Source organism: Ranitomeya variabilis, chromosome 5 (assembly GCF_051348905.1).
Source record: "Ranitomeya variabilis isolate aRanVar5 chromosome 5, aRanVar5.hap1, whole genome shotgun sequence".
NCBI classification, from domain to species: domain Eukaryota; kingdom Metazoa; phylum Chordata; class Amphibia; order Anura; family Dendrobatidae; genus Ranitomeya; species Ranitomeya variabilis.
The window spans coordinates 64,105,428-64,119,015 of record NC_135236.1 but is presented as its reverse complement, the minus strand read 5'-3'; the positions used below and the strand labels follow the sequence as shown (position 1 = coordinate 64,119,015).

At 40.4% G+C, this 13,588-nt stretch overlaps 1 protein-coding gene across 1 annotated transcript in view; it reads left to right on the top strand.

The window, feature by feature from the left end:
• Positions 1-13,588, top strand: part of LOC143774474 (zinc metalloproteinase-disintegrin-like VLAIP-B) — a 64,885-nt gene that overhangs the window by 25,192 nt on the left and 26,105 nt on the right. Inside the window, exon 4 of the mRNA XM_077262101.1 lies at positions 13,174-13,252. Within this exon, the coding sequence (XP_077118216.1) occupies positions 13,174-13,252 (79 nt within the window). The remainder of the gene's footprint in view (positions 1-13,173; positions 13,253-13,588) is intronic.

Genomic DNA, 13,588 nt, shown 5'->3' with positions numbered 1-13,588 from the left:
TGAATGGCATAGTGGGCCACGGCAAATATGGAACCATTGCTGGAAAATTTGGACTTGGTGAGCAAAACGAGGCTGGAGGAAGATTCATTGATATTGTGCAACAAATGAACTATCCATCATAACACCTTCTTCCAAAGTCACAAACGGAGACTCTACACATGGACATCACTGAATGGGGCCTATAAGAATCTGATTGACTACAAATGTATTCTTCATAAATGGAGGTCAACATTATAGATCATTATAGTGAAAACAAGGCCATGAGTTGGTTGTGGAATTGGTCATGAACTTCTGACAGCAAAGTTTAGAGCCAAACGGTGCAAATGGACTACACTGTGTTCCAAATTATTATGCAAATAATATTTCCTCATATTTTCTCTAAATTACCTATCTGAATTGCAGTCATTGTTATTTTCCAGGGAAATGTAATGGTGTGCACTCAGACCTTGGCGAGGTGCTGGTGTAATAGACCAAAGGTCTCAACTATGGTAAGATTTAGAATTCACCGCACACTCTTAAGTAGCATAAAGTATAGTGAGAATTTATTGTATACACAATCTGGGAGCGGAACAGAATATACAGCTTATGCGATCTTTTTACAACGTTTCGGCTCAACCAGAGCCTTTATCACGTGCTCGCTGTGAACAAAAGAAACATACGCAGAGCAAAACAAAAATAAATACAGGTAATAAACATTGACAAAAATAAAACAAAAACATGATACAGAAACATCAGTGAAACAAGTCGTCCAGGATTAGTGATAGATCTCGTGGGTCCACTCATCGCTTCCGCCATATATAAATGCCAGTGGAAAAGACAAAAGGCGATAAACGAGACGAGTCAGAATGAAGCATCAAGACATGGTGACACAGGGTAACGTAACGATCTTGAGTGCCCTGTGGGTAAAAGTGACACTGTGAATAGTGCGTCAGTACAAGAGACAAATAGCCAGCGGGCCAACCTGATGGGCACTTCATTGGTCTGTTTCTTCATTTACACTGGTTGTCTTTTTCTACAGTGTAGGATTTTCATTTGAACCTTCCTCTACCTAAATACTGTGTATACTGAAATAAGGTAATGACTACGCCACCTCAGTGTAAAGTAAATGGGGATTATTCACAGATCATACGCTTAAGGGGACAGATGGTTCTGGTCACTGTGTTGCACCCTATCAGGTTAGCCCGCTGGCTATTTGTCTCTTGTACTGACGCACTATTCACAGTGTCACTTTTACCCACAGGGCACTCAAGATCGTTACGTTACCCTGTGTCACCATGTCTTGATGCTTCATTCTGACTCGTCTCGTTTATCGCCTTTTGTCTTTTCCACTGGCATTTATATATGGCGGAAGCGATGAGTGGACCCACGAGATATATCACTAATCCTGGACGACTTGTTTCACTGATGTTTCTGTATCATGTTTTTGTTTTATTTTTGTCAATGTTTATTACCTGTATTTATTTTTGTTTTGCTCTGCGCATGTTTCTTTTGTTCACAGCGATCACGTGATAAAGGCTCTGGTTGAGCCGAAACGTTGTAAAAAGATCGCATAAGCTGTATATTCTGTTCCGCTCCCAGATTGTGTATACAATAAATTCTCACTATACTTTATGCTACTTAAGAGTGTGCGGTGAATTCTAAATCTTACCATTGTTATTTTCCAGTCATCTACTATTCTAGTATAATTGCAATGCTTTGGAACAATCTGCCTATGAAAACAGTATCTTTTAAAAAAAAAAAAAAACACTCAAAATGCATGTTCCAAATTATTATGCACAGCAGAGTTTTCAACTTTTTTTTTATTATTTTGAACAAAAAAATGGTCAATTGTGAAGTTATAAGCATTATCAGCTTATTACAGAATGAAATCAAACAGTTTTCAAGTGAAAACTTTATTCTAGGTGATGTTACCTTTGCACATAGGACCCCTTGTTCGAAAGAAGCTTCTGAACTCTCTCGTCCATTGAATTTGTCAGTTTTTGGATGGTTTCTGCTTCAATTGTTTTGCATGTGGACAGAATCCCCTCCCAGAGCTGTTGCTTAGGTGTGAACTGCCTCCCGCCATCATAGACATTCCTTTTGATGATGCTCCAGAGGTTCTCAATGGGGTTGAGGTCAGGGGAAGATGGTGGCCACACCATAAGTTTGTCCTCTTTTATGCCCATAGCAGCCAGAGATGCAGATGTGTTTTTTGCAGCATGAGACGGTGCATTATCATGCATGAAAATGATGTTGCTGCGGACAGCACGGTTCTTCCTCTTGAACCATGGCAGGAAGTATTGTTTTAGAAACTCCACATAGATTATGGAGTTCATCTTTACCCCTCAGGGATCATAAAGGGGCCGACAATCTCTCTCCCCATGATTCCAGCCCAAAACATTACTCCACCTCCTCCTTGTTGGCGCCTTAGCCGTGTTTTCATGGGGTGTCCATCAACCAGCCATCCTCCACTCTATCCATCTGGACCATCGAGCGTTGCACGGCACTCATCGGTGAACAAACAGTTTGGAAGTCAGTCTTCATGTATCGTTTGGCCCACTGGAGCTGTTTCTGCTTGTGTGCAGTGGATAGAGGTGGTCAACAGGATGGCTTACGCACAGCTGCAAACCTCTGAAGGACCCTGCATCTTGTTGTTCTGGGGACGTTGGAGGCACCAGCAGCTTCAAAAACTTGTCTGCTGCTATGACCAGGCATTTTTGCAGCGGCTCTTTTAACCTTACGCAATTGCCTGTTGGAAAGAATCCTCAATTTTTCCTTATCAGCATGCACACGTGTGTGCTGGGAATCAGCTACATACTTCTTGATTGTGCGATGATCACGAAGAAGTGTCTTGGCAATGTTGATTGTAGTCATGCCTTGACCTAAATACTCCACAATTTGTTGCTTCTCAGCAGCCGACACATCCTTTTTCTTTCCCATTTTGGCAAAAAATGTAGGCTGCTTAACCCCTTCACCCCCAAGGGTGGTTTGCACATTAATGACCAGGCCAATTTTTACAATTCTGACCACTGTCCCTTTATGAGGTTATAACTCTTGAACGCTTCAACGGATCCTGGTGATTCTGACAATGTTTTCTCATGACATATTGTACTTCATGATAGTGGTAAAATTTCTTTGATATTACCTGCGTTTATTTGTGAAAAAAACGGGAATTTGGCGAAAATTTTGAAAATTTCGCAATTTTCCAACTTTGAATTTTTATGCAATTAAATAACAGAGATATGTCACACAAAATACTTAATAGGTAATATTTCCCACATGTCTACTTTACATCAGCACAATTTTGAAACCAACATTTTTTTTTGTTAGGGAGTTATATGGGTTAAGGCTATGTGCACACTTTGCGGATTCCACTGCGGATTTTTCCGCAGCGGAATTCCAAAATCCGCAGTGAAAACCCGTTGCGGTTTTTACTGTGGATTTATCGCGGTTTTTACTGCGGTTTCTTATGCGGATTTACATCTGCATTTTCCTATTGGAGCAGGTGAAAATCCGCAGAAAAGAAGTGACATGCTGCGGAATGTAATCCGCAGCGTTTCCGCGCAGCGTGTGCACAGCGTTTTTTGTTTCCCATAGGTTTACATTGTACTGTAAACTCATGGGAAACTGCTGCGGATCCGCAGCGGTCAAATCCGCTGTGGATCTGCAGCAAAATCCGCAAAGTGTGCACATAGCCTAAAAGTTGACCAGCAATTTCTCATTTTTACAACACCATCTTTTTTAGGGACCACATCTCATTTGAAGTCATTTTGAGGGGTCTATATGATAGAAAATACCCAACTGTGACACCATTCTAAAAACTGCACCCCTCAAGGTGCTCAAAACCACATTCAAGAAGTTTATTAACCCTTCAGGTGTTTCACAGGAATTTTTGGAATGTTTAAATAAAAATGAACATTTAACTTTTTTTCACACAAAATTTATTTCAGCTCCAATTTGTTTTATTTTACCAAGGGTAACAGGAGAAAATGGACCCCAAAAGTTGTTGTACAATTTGTCCTGAGTACGCTGATACCCCATATGTGGGGGTAAACCACTGTTTGGGCGCATGACAGAGCTCGGAAGCGAAGGAGCGCCATTTGACTTTTCAATGCAAAATTGACTGGAATTGAGAAGGGACGCCATGTTGCGTTTGGAGAGCCCCTGATGTGCCTAATCATTGAAACTCCCCACAAGTGACACCATTTTGGAAAGTAGACCCCCTAAGGAACTTATCTAGAGGTGTGGTGAGCACTTTGACCCACCAAGTGCTTCACAGAAGTTTATAATGCAGAACCGTAAAAATAAAAAATCATATTTTTTCACAAAAATTATCTTTTCACCCCCAATTTTCTATTTTTCCAAGGGTAAGAGAAGAAATTGGACCCCAAAAGTTGTTGTACAATTTGTCCTGAGTACGCTGATACCTCATATGTAGGGGTAAACCACTGTTTGGGCGCATGGGAGAGCTCAGAAGGGAAGGAGCGCCGTTTGACTTTTCACTGCAAAATTGACAGGAATTGAGATGGGACGCCATGTTGCGTTTGGAGAGCCACTGATGTGCCTAAACATCGAAACCCCCCACAAGTGACACCATTTTGGAAAGTAGACCCCCTAAGGAACTTATCTAGAGTTGTGGTGAGCACTTTGACCCACCAAGTGCTTCACAGAAGTTTATAATGCAGAGCCGTAAAAATAAAACAAAAATGTTTTCCCACAAAAATTATTTTTTAGCCCCCAGTTTTGTATTTTCCCGACGGTAATAGGAGAAATTGGACCCCAAAAGTTGTTGTCCAATTTGTTCTGAGTACGCTGATACCCCATATGTGGGGGGGAACCACCGTTTGGGTGCATGGGAGGGCTCGGAAGGGATGGAGCGCCATTTGGAATGCAGACTTAGATGGATTGGTCTGCAGGCATCACATTGGGTTTGCAGAGCCCCTAATGTACCTAAACAGTAGTAACCCCCCACAGGTGACCCAATATTGGAAACTAGACCTCCCAAGAAACTTATCTAGTTGTGTTGTAAGAGCTTTGAACCCCCAAGTGTTTCACTACAGTTCATAACGCAGAGCCGTGCAAAAAAATGTTTCCATGATAATTATTTTTTAGCCCCAGTTTTGTAATTTCCCAAGGGTAACAGGAGAAATTGGACCTCAAAAGTTGTTCTGCAATGTGTCCTGAGTACGCTGATACCCCATATGTTGGGGTAAACCCCTGTTTGGGCGCACGGGAGAGCTCAGAATTGGCTGGAATTGAGATCGGATGCCATGTCGCGTTTGGAGAGCCCCTGATGTGCCTAAACAGTGGAAACCCCCCAATTATAACTGAAACCCTAATCCAAACACACTCCTAACCCTAATCCCAATGGTAACCCTAACCACACTCTAACCCAGACTCACCCCTAACCCTAATCCTAACCCTATTCCCAACCGTAAATGTAATCCAAACCCTAACCCTAACTTTAGCCCCAACCCTAACTGTAACCTTAACCCTAGCCCTAACCCTAGCCCTAACCCTAGCCCTAACCCTAGCCCTAACCCTAACCCTAGCTCTAACCCTAGCTCTAACCCTAGCCCTAACCCTAGCCCTAACCCTAGCCCTAACCCTAGCACTAGCCCTAACCCTAGCCCTAACCCTAATTCTATCCCTAACCCTAACCCTAGCCCGAACCCTAACCCTAACCCTAGCCCTAACCCTAATGGGAAAATGGAAATAAATACATTTTTTAAATTTTTTATTTTTTCCCTAACTAAGGGAGTGATGAAGGGGGGTTTGATTTACTTTTATAGCGGGTTTTTTAGCGGATTTTTATGATTGGCAGCCGTCACACACTGAAAGACGCTTTTTATTGCAAAAAATATTTTTTGCGTTACCACATTTTGAGAGCTATAATTTTTCCATATTTGAGTCCACAGAGTCATGTGAGGTCTTGTTTTTTGCGGGACGAGTTGACGTTTTTATTGGTAACATGTTTGGGCACGGGAGATTTTTTGATCGCTTTTTATTTCGATTTTTGTGAGGCAGAATGACCAAAAACCAGCTATTCATGAATTTCTTTTGGGGGAGGCGTTTATACCATTCCCCGTTTGGTAAAATTGATAAAGCAGTTTTATTCTTCGGGTCAGTACGATTACAGCGAAACCTCATTTATATCATTTTTTTATGTTTTGGCGCTTTTATACGATACAAACTATTTTATAGAAAAAATAATAATTTTTGCATCGCTTTATTCTGAGGACTATAACTTTTTTTATTTTTTTGCTGATGATGCTGTATGGCAGCTCGTTTTTTGCAGGACAAGATGATGTTTTCAGCGGTACCATGGCTATTTATATCCGTCTTTTTGATCGCGTGTTATTCCACTTTTTGTTTGGCGGTATGAGAATAAAGCGTTGTTTTTTGCCTCTGTTTTTTTTTTTTTTTTTTTACGGTATTCACTGAAGGGATTAACCAATGATATAGTTTTATAGGTGGGGTCGTTACGGACGCGGCGATACTAAATATGTGTACTTTTATTGTTTGATTTTTTTTATTTAGATAAAGAAATGTTTTTACGGGAATAATATATATATTTTTCTTTATTTAGGAATTTCTTTTTAATTTTTTTTACACATGTGGAAATTTTTTTTTTTACTTTGTCTCAGGGGGGGACATCACAGATTGCTGATCTGACAGTTTGCACAGCACTCTGTCAGATCACCGAACTGAGTTCCAGCGCTGGAGGTTTACCAAGCGCCTGCTCTGAGCAGGCACTTGGTAAGCCACCTACCTCCCTGCAGGACCCGGATGCCGCGGCCATTTTGGATCCGGGCCTGCTGCAGAGAGGAGAGGTAAGGTCACATCGCGTTGCTCCGGGGGTCTCAGGGAAGCCCGCAGGGAGCCCCCTCCCTGCGCGATGCTTCCCTGTACCACCGGCACACCGCGATTATGTTTGATCGCGGTGTGCCGGGGGTTAATGTGCCGGGGGCGGTCCGTGACCACTCCTGGCACATAGTGCCAGATGTCAGCTGCGATAGGCAGCCGACACCCGGCCGCGATTGGCCGCGCTCCCCCCGTGAGCGTGGCCGATCGCGCTGGATGTACTATTCCATCCTTGGGAATTAGGGCCCACCCCACATGGACGGAATAGTACGTCCAATGGCAGAAAGGGGTTAATAATGTGGAACAGCCTTCTTAAGTAGTCTTGCCTTTATTTGGACACACCTGCCAAACTAATTTGCACAGGTATCTGCAATTGCTTTCAGTGATATAAAGAGCCCTGACACACTTCACCATCAATGAGTTTAAATGACAAACAAAAAAATTCTAACCTTATCACTCCTAAAGTCTTTGTGCATAATAATTTGGAACACAGTGTAGATAGACAACAGGCTGTTTCCAACTTCAATTTGACCAACATACCTAAAGTTTTTTGGAACAGTCTGCACTACTGATTTACATTACTGGACATGGATGAAAGAAAGCCTGAAAATTATGGACACATATAAAAACTATTATTACTGAAGAAGCCAGTGAAACAATAAACAAGTGGCAGAAAAGATCCCCCAGAGCCATGGTTAACAGAAGAGAGCCTACATATCAATGAAGAAAGACGAATGACAAAGACAAAAGGTAACAAGCAGGACACAGACAACATCAGTAAAAGTCTAAAGAGAGTAATTTTAGCAGGCAAATAACTTAATTAACTAAAGATATGTGTATGGAGATAGAAAGCGAACATCTGAGGGGCAGGACCAGGGAGGCATACCTAAAGATCAAAGAGATAGAATGAAAATTTGAACCAAGAGTGGGCATGTTGAAAGACTTGAAAGACACCAACAAGAACAAACTAACTGAGCCACAAAAGCTTATTGAAAGATGGAAAGAGAACATTGATCACCTCTACAAGAATGACTTGGTGATATGGGAAGAAACTGAGACAGGAAATGCTAGAGAGCCAGACATATCTGAAAGACAAAGTTGTTGCTGTGATAAAGCTTCTGTCAAACAACATAGTGCTTGGACGTGACAATATTCCAATAGAGCTAACAAATTCTTCTGAAGCAGCTGTGGATGTCATCTCATGGCTGTGGCAGATATGGACAACTGGTAAATGGTCTAAGGACTGGACAAGCTCCGTATTTATTCCTATTCCAAACAATGGAGATGCTACCAACTGTGGAAACTATCATACTATTGCACAACAAAGACTGTTACAACCTTACTTTGACAAAGAGCTGCCAAAGGAACAAGCATGATTCAGAGAAAGCAGGGGAACAAGAGGAACATGGATAATTGAATAGGCCAAAGAATATAACAAGGAGATCTATTTTGCTTCATCAACTACAGCAAAACCTTTGACTTTGTTGATCACAGAAACTTTGGAATGCCATTATGGAAATGGGTGTGCCAAACCATCTGATCAGCCTCATTAGGAACCTTTAAATCGATCTAGAAGCAACAGGCCAAACGGAACACGACGAAACGGCATGATTTAAAGTAGAGCGTGGCGTCAGACAAGGCTGCATCTTGTCACCATTTCTCTGCAAGTTATATGCAGAAGCTATTTTTAGGAAGGCTTGACTTGCCGAAAAAGAAGAAATCAAAATTGCTGGACCAATCATCAACAATCTTAAATATGCAGACGATACGTCATTGACAGAAACAAGCGTAGATGGAATGAAGGACATGTTACGCGGTGTCAAGATGGAAAGCTCGGGCATGGGACTCCTACTCAATATGAGGAAGACAAAGATATTGACTACGGCCAGGTACGACCGGAACATATTTGAGATGGACGGCGACAAACTGCAAGTTGTAAAGGACTTCAACCTAGATTGACTGGATGGTGTTTGAATGATGCATCAGTTTTCAAGATACTCACCTTTATACATCTTCAGACACAGATGAAACAGTATAAAAGAATAGAAGATGAACATTAGTGTGGACTTTGGGCTCACTGTTTGGGTGAGACAATTATAGTGTTATATATATTTATATTTATTTATTTATTTTTATTTTAATCTCATAATTAGGAGTTTCCTTTGGCTTACATAGTTTTTTTTTACTCACTTCCTCACCATATAAGCAAAAGTATTTTTTATACATTTCTTATATTTATTATATATAATATTTATTGTAAATATTTATATATTAATATTATCACCGATTTTATTATTATCATTGTTTTTTTCACATTAGGCAACAAACATTTACAATGGTGATTTATTTATTTTTACTAGCACAGTTAGTGTTTTACACTACATCGTTATTATTAATTTCAAGTTCATCATATAGTGATTCATTTTTCATAGATTCTTTTACATTTCTGTACAATTGCTGAACGGTATTTATATAGTATACAACACTATCACTGGCTAGCTATTTTATTAGTTAATTATATTCCCTTAGGGTTAATTTCTATGCAAGCCCACGACGCTGTATATGGTGAATATTATTTAGGTAAAGTAAGCCCAAATAAAATAATCTTAATTACACCTAGGGACTTTATTTAACTTTAAATAAATTTATCTCTGTTCTGCTACTTAGTTGTCAGCATCTGTTTGGTTTTAAACACATTGTGTCTTACCCGGTTTCTATTGGCAGTACGCATGCGCTGATTTCCCAGACCCCGGCTGACTTCCGGAAGTGCCATAGATGTGACCGCTTGCGTGGAAACAAGCGGTTCACTGAGTTCCGGGGGCGTGGCTTATACATCATGCGGCGATAGAGCCAATCCTCTCACTGGGAACACTTTCCACCTCTATTGGTCAGGCACTTACATAAATAGATCACAACTCTCCCAGGAAGAAGCCAGTGGTAAAACGCGCGTCGGGGTGAGGAGACGGCTTTCCAGACCTTCCCAGTTATATCTTTAAACTCCTTTATTTGCAGGCATTTACTGTATCTAATTGTCTTATGGTTATCTAACCACCCTTCACTGATGACCATTCTTTGGTCTATAGGGCTACTACTTAAATACTAGTGCCATCTGCTATACCGCTTTGCCTTGTAGCACAATAAATTATTAGCTATTGATATACTGAGCATATACATTTACTAGGACTTTATTTAACTATCTGGGCACTTTAGCAATATACTAGACTGAGGGCATTGAGCACCAGGCACTTTATTTCTTCTTATATTTACAACCTGATTACTATTGTTGCCATTTGAGGTTAACTGCATTTCATGACAATTATTTTTATTGCAAGGTAACGCCCTCTGTATTATATTCCTCCTATTTTTAATATACTTATATTCTTGTTATTATTAGTCTGGGTGTCCTCTATGTGAGGCATTCTGCTGTATTATAATTATGCAATTAGTTTTAATCATCAATAAAAGTTAATTTTTAATCTAATGGATCTCTTCGTTTCACCATGAATATATATATATATATATATATATTTTTTCATGGGGTTGGTGGTCATTATATTGACGTGAAGTGCCATTAATTACTGCTTTGGACAAAAATTTTGTGATTTACAATAAGGAAACAAGACAGAAGCAGAATCAATGCGTTCTGGTGCTAGAAAAGGATGTAATCAATACCACTGATGGCAAGAAGAACAAACAAATAAAGCCAGACATGTCACTAAAAGCAAGGATCACCAAGCTATGGCTTGCCTGCTTTGGACACATCATACAAAGATGGGAAATCAGTGGAGGGCGCCATCATGGTCAAAAGAAGGAACAAGGCGAAGAGGAAGACCGGCAAAACAATGGTTTCATACTATCAAGATAATGGCGGAGAAGAAACTGGTGGACCTGTTTAAGCTTGCACAAGATCAATCTTCCTAAAGATTGTTCATCCAGCAAGTCATCAAGGCTCAAGAACAAGCCGAAAGCCATTAAATTAATAAATTTACCACCAGATCTGCCTCCTCACCACCAACCGATCTGCCGCCTCACCACCACCCGATCTGCCGCCTCACCACCACCCGATCTGCCACCTCATCGCCACCTGATCTGCCGCCTCACCACCACCCGATCTGCCACCTCATCACCACCCGATCTGCCGCCTCACCACCACCCGATCTGCCACCTCATCACCACCCGAGCTGCCGCCTCACCACCACCCGATCTGCCACCTCATCGCCACCTGATCTGCCGCCTCACCACCACCCGATCTGCCACCTCATCACCACCCGATCTGCCGCCTCACCACCACCCGATCTGCCACCTCATCACCACCCGAGCTGCCGCCTCACCACCATCCGATCTGCCACCTCATCACCACCCGATCTGCCGCCTCACCACCACCTGATCTGCCGCCTCACCACCACTAGAGCTGCCGCCTCACCACCACCCGATCTGCTGCTTCACCACCACCAGAGCTGCCGCCTCACCACCACCAGAGCTGCCGCCTCACCACCACCAGAGCTGCCACATCCTGACCTTCTGTCTCTACCCCATTATCCCATAGAATGTAAGTCTGCAAGGACAGGGTCCTCTCCCCTCTGTACCAGTCTGTCTTTGTGAATTTGTTTACTGTAAACGATATCTATAACCCTGTATGTAACCCCTTTCTCATGTACAGCACCATGGGATTAATGGTGCTATATAAATAATAATAATAATAATAATAATAATAGTAAATAAATTAGGTAAATTAGCTTATTTGCATTTTTAACTGTTTTTGAGTGTGTTATTTTTACATTAGTTTTTATTGTGTTTTTGATAATGCGGTTTTGTTTCTATTTGGTATGTCATGGTTTAAATAAAGCTGTTTTGTTTTTGATACTTCCTGGTATTTGGCTTTGACAAAACTTTAACGACACAATCATGTGCGGAATACATGCGTTTTTCATGCATTTCCACAACAGAAACGTATTAGAAGCACATTTTTTTTTTTACCTGCAGATTTTCTGCATCTAAAGCAATTCTATAATGAAAATCCACAAACAAAAAAAGTTGTCACGTTGCGGATTTCAAAAACGCACCAGAGGTCAATTTATGGAGCATAAAGAAAAGCACAATGGGCATGAGAGTTCTATAAATCTCATCCACTTTGCTTGAACTGTAATGCCACGTTCACACTATCAGTATTTGGTCAGTATTTTACCTCAGTATTTGTAGCCAAAACCAGGAGTGGGTGAATCAGAGGAGAAGTATAATAGAAACACGTCACCACTTCTTTATTTTTCACCCACTCCTGGTTATGGCTTACAAATACTAAGGTAAAATACTGAGGTAAAATACTGAGGTAAAATACTGATCTGTTTCAAAATCCAAGTCAAAAATTATGTGTGCACTTTTCCAAGGGTATTTTTACATACTGAATTTTGGAACGGATTTTTATGGATGAAAAATCCACGTAAATGAAGACACTTCCAAAGAATTATATTCCCGATTCATTACTGAGTTTGTTTAAAATCCGCAACATGTCATCCGCACCTAAATATAGCAAAGTTTTGTCAAAGCCAAATACCAGGAAGTATCGAAAACAAAACTTTATTTAAAATATAACATAACAACAAGAGACAAAAGCCGCAGCGTCAAAAACACAATAAAAATGCATGTAAAAAAAAGCACTAAAAACTCAATTAAAAAACGCAAGTAGCCTAATTTAAATAATAAATGCCAAAACTCTGCAACATCAAGAGCTCATGTGAATGTAGCCTTACGTGAACTTTTCTGGCTGAAAAATCCACTGGGGAAAAAAGTTTGAAAAAATAAAGGCATGATCTATTATTGCTTTTGAACCCTTTTTTGTAGAATTGTGTTTTTCACCTATTTGTTAATTTGCCGCTTATTCTTTTAATTTGTGTGTTTTTTGTTTTTTTTGCTCATCATTGTGGGAAGGGTTTGGAGTTTCTAGACGTTTTCGTCTGATTCATCAAATGCAACGTTTTAAAAAGTCGCTAAAGTTTTGTGTGTAAATTTATTCCAATCCTCCTCTGCATGTTCACGCAGATTTTGTAATATTTTAGCAGAACATGCAACTCATTTTACTGTAAAAAGGTTAAAAAACTATTTTTTAATTGCACAAAATTTATAAACCACACGCGACATTTTAGAAAATTTGGCCAAAAAACATCAATGAATACCACAAGAAAAAGAAAAGAAAAATAACTTAAATAAATTTGTCAGTTGCATTTTTGTATTTATTTTTTATTACATTTTTGGATTGTGATTTGAGGCTTGCATTGTATTATTAGTTGCTGAGCGCGTTATTATATAGTGATTACTCCTTCCTGTTTTCTGCAGAGACCTAATATCTGATGATTTTACAGTGACCCTTTATGGGAACGATGGGACTCCGATAACGACCAAACCAAAGGATCAGGTATATAATATTTGGCAGAAGACACTTGGCATAAACCAGGGTCATGGACATTCGGACTAGCCTCATGCCGCCCACTGACCTAAATGTGGACACATGGAGCTTACATCCCTAGTGCTCACTTAGGGAATTGTGTCACACATACATTGCACCACTTGGTCCTTCTTTTTTTGTGATTTGCACCATTTTTACACTATATTACTTACACATTCATGCATTTACAAATAACTCTTTTCAGGTGGAGCCTGAAGTTCCAAGATCTCAATGCTAAACCCACCGAGTGCCATTTATAACTGTAGCTCCTTTGGCGCCATTACTTCTGCCCACTCCATAACTACA